This window comes from Mus pahari, chromosome 23, assembly GCF_900095145.1.
Source record: "Mus pahari chromosome 23, PAHARI_EIJ_v1.1, whole genome shotgun sequence".
Lineage (NCBI taxonomy): Eukaryota > Metazoa > Chordata > Mammalia > Rodentia > Muridae > Mus > Mus pahari.
This window is the reverse complement of record NC_034612.1, coordinates 7,979,122-7,981,882: the sequence shown is the minus strand read 5'-3', so window position 1 is coordinate 7,981,882 and position 2,761 is coordinate 7,979,122. Positions and strand designations below refer to the sequence as shown.

At 51.9% G+C, this 2,761-nt stretch overlaps 1 protein-coding gene across 1 annotated transcript in view; it reads left to right on the top strand.

Annotated features, from left to right (window-relative positions):
* Positions 1-1,157: 1,157 nt before the first annotated feature.
* Positions 1,158-2,761, top strand: part of Fbxw8 (F-box and WD repeat domain containing 8) — a 97,178-nt gene continuing 95,574 nt past the window's right edge. The window contains exon 1 of the mRNA XM_021186721.2: positions 1,158-1,532. Within this exon, the coding sequence (XP_021042380.1) occupies positions 1,212-1,532 (321 nt within the window). The 5' untranslated portion in view covers positions 1,158-1,211. The remainder of the gene's footprint in view (positions 1,533-2,761) is intronic.

Here is a 2,761-nt window from a genome sequence, read left to right as displayed (position 1 = left end):
GCCCAAGACAAACTGATTACACTCTAGACCTGCAACATTCCAACCTCCCCAGAGTGACTGTAGTTCTGATGAGTTAAGCAGCCTCGTGGAAGGTTCAGCAGGAGTTGGGGGTTCCTTCACAGATCCTTTCCCACTGTACTGAGTTTGGATTTGTAGTTCTTCTGGAAATCTCTGCTGATTTTCCATGGCTGTTTCCCCCTCTCCCCACCCCCTGTTTATCAGCTAGTAGCTTAAATGGCATTTCCTTAGAGAGGCCTTCATGACGACTCTTTTTTTCTTTCCCCCAGACAGGGTTTCTCTGTGTAGCCCTGGCTGTCCTGGAACTCACTCTGTAGACCAGGCTGGCCTCGAACTCATAAATCCACCTGCCTCTGCTTCCCGAGTGCTGGGATTAAAGGCGTGTGCCACCACGCCCTGCTCATGATGACTCTTAATCACTAATTGGCTCCTCCCTCCGTCCATCACTTTGTTATCTGACCTGATGTCTTCATTTTCTATATAACCTTTCCCGCGGATGCAGACATTCGCATTAAAACGATCTTTACCTCTGTTTTATTTGAATGTCAGTTTTAAGAAGGCAGGGCTGCTTATTTGAGTGTGGTATGTGGAGATCTGAAGGGTTATTTCAGGTTGGGCTGGCTCTGCAGAAAAGAATGCTTGCTGCCGGGCCTGGCGGCTTGAATTCGATCCCTGAGACCCACTTGGTGGAAGGCAAGAACTGAATCCTCCAAGGTGTTCTCTGACCTACACACACCCACACTCACACCCGCACTAAATAAGTAAGTAAGTAAGTAAATAAATAAATGCAATAAAAAAACACTACATTAGACGGGCATGGNGGCGCACGCCTTTAATCCCAGCACTCGGGAGGCAGAGGCAGGCAGATTTCTGAGTTCGAGGCCAGCCTTGTCTACAAAGTGAGTTCCAGGACAGCCAGGGCTACACAGAGAAACCCTGTCGGGGGGGGGGAATCCACTACTTTAAAAACCTCTACCTTTGCAATATGTATATAGCAGCCATTTAAATCCAGGCTTGCTTGGTACAAAGGTGGCAAAAACAAGGGATGTCAGATCGGAGGGGCGTGGTTGCCCGGAACCTAGGAGCCGCGCTCCCGGAAGTCTCCAGGCCAACTACGGACACTTCCGGCGGATGGACAGTCCGTCCCCATTCTGGCAGCCCCTGGGTGCCGCGTCGGCCTGGGCGCGTCAAGCATGGACGACCGTGACCTGGAGGAGTTCCGCCGGTGCTGGCAGGACGAGTTGGCGCAGTCGCAGGCGCTGAGGCGGCGGCGGCGACGGCTCGAGGCTGGCGAGCGGCGATCGCCGCGGAGGCCCGAGGCGGGAGCGCGGAGCGAGCCGGCCTCGGGCTACCTGGGGCTGGCGCAGGGGCTGCTGGAGGGCGCGGGCCGAGCCCCAGCGCCCAGGCCCGGTCGGGGATGCGACCGGAAGGATGCGTCCAGCCGATCGCGCTCACCCCCGGACCGCGACGCCGCCGAGCCCGAGCCGCTGGTGGATCAGCTCATCCGCGACCTGGTGAGTGGCCGGGGACAAGATGCTTTTCCCTCTGGGTGTGTGTGGGGGAGGTCGGGGACGTGGGCACAGCCGGGGACCCTGCACACCCAGGATGTCCCTGGAAGGCGCGGTTCTCCTCCGGCAGCTTTGCCTGTAAACATCTTGGGGTGTTGACAGTAGGTGTGTGCGCGCTCCTGGGCTGGGAAGAAGAGGAATGTTCGCAAACATCCAGGACACCCTCTCCCCTCCCCCCCCCCAAAGAGAATCCGCCCATAAAGGACTACGTGTGAGTTTGAGAAATCCTGCTCTAGAAACGTCCCAAAACTTGGAAGAAAGGTTTGACTTCGGAAAGGAAGGTCAAGAAAAAGCAGAGGACGGAATTAATGTTCATTTTTTCCCCTCTATGTTTTTTTTTTTAATTTTTCCTAACGTAACGTGTTATTTAAATTAAAAAAGGACTACGGCGAAGAAGAAACCTTTGGTCAGTAATTTTAGGAGGCTCTTAGCTTTTGGAGGGCATGTGTCCCTCGGAGAATCAGGAAGCTCTTTCTCCGGCCTCATTGACCAAATCGGGAGAATCAAATCAAGACCCCCTCCCTGACACGATCCATGGCTTCCAGGTTAAGAGAAGGCTTTAATGGTTTCACTCAAACCAGGTTCAAAGAAAATTTCTACAGCCCAGTGGGGGGGGATACTTGTCTGTAAGTGACAGTTGTTTAGAGAAATGATGGGATAGAGCTGGAGAGACGGCTCAGTAGCTAAGAGTGCAACAGATTCTTCTGGGGTTGAGTTTCTAGTACCCGTGCCAGGTGGCTCATGACCTCCTGTAACTGTAGTTTCAGGAGATTTAATGGGTCTGGCTTCCATGGGCACTTGCACACACAATTACTCCCCCTGGCAGACACATAATTTTTTTTTGTTTGTTTGTTTTGTTTTTTCGAGACAGGGTTTCTCTGTGTAGCCCTGGCTGTACTGGATCTCACTCTGTAGACCAGGCTGGCCTCGAACTCAGAAATCTGCCTGGCTCTGCCTCCCGAGTGCTGGGATTAAAGGCGTGCACCACCACCACCCGGCTGACCCATAATTTTTAAAACATGGTTAATTTTATGCAATGGAAAGTTTTATTTAAATGACTCCAATAACTTCTATTTGAGTTTTAAGGCCATCTTTCTTTTAAACAAGTGTCAGGTGCTCTGCCTTGATTCTAAGATGGCTGTATATGAGATAGATAACTATTACTTTTACATATG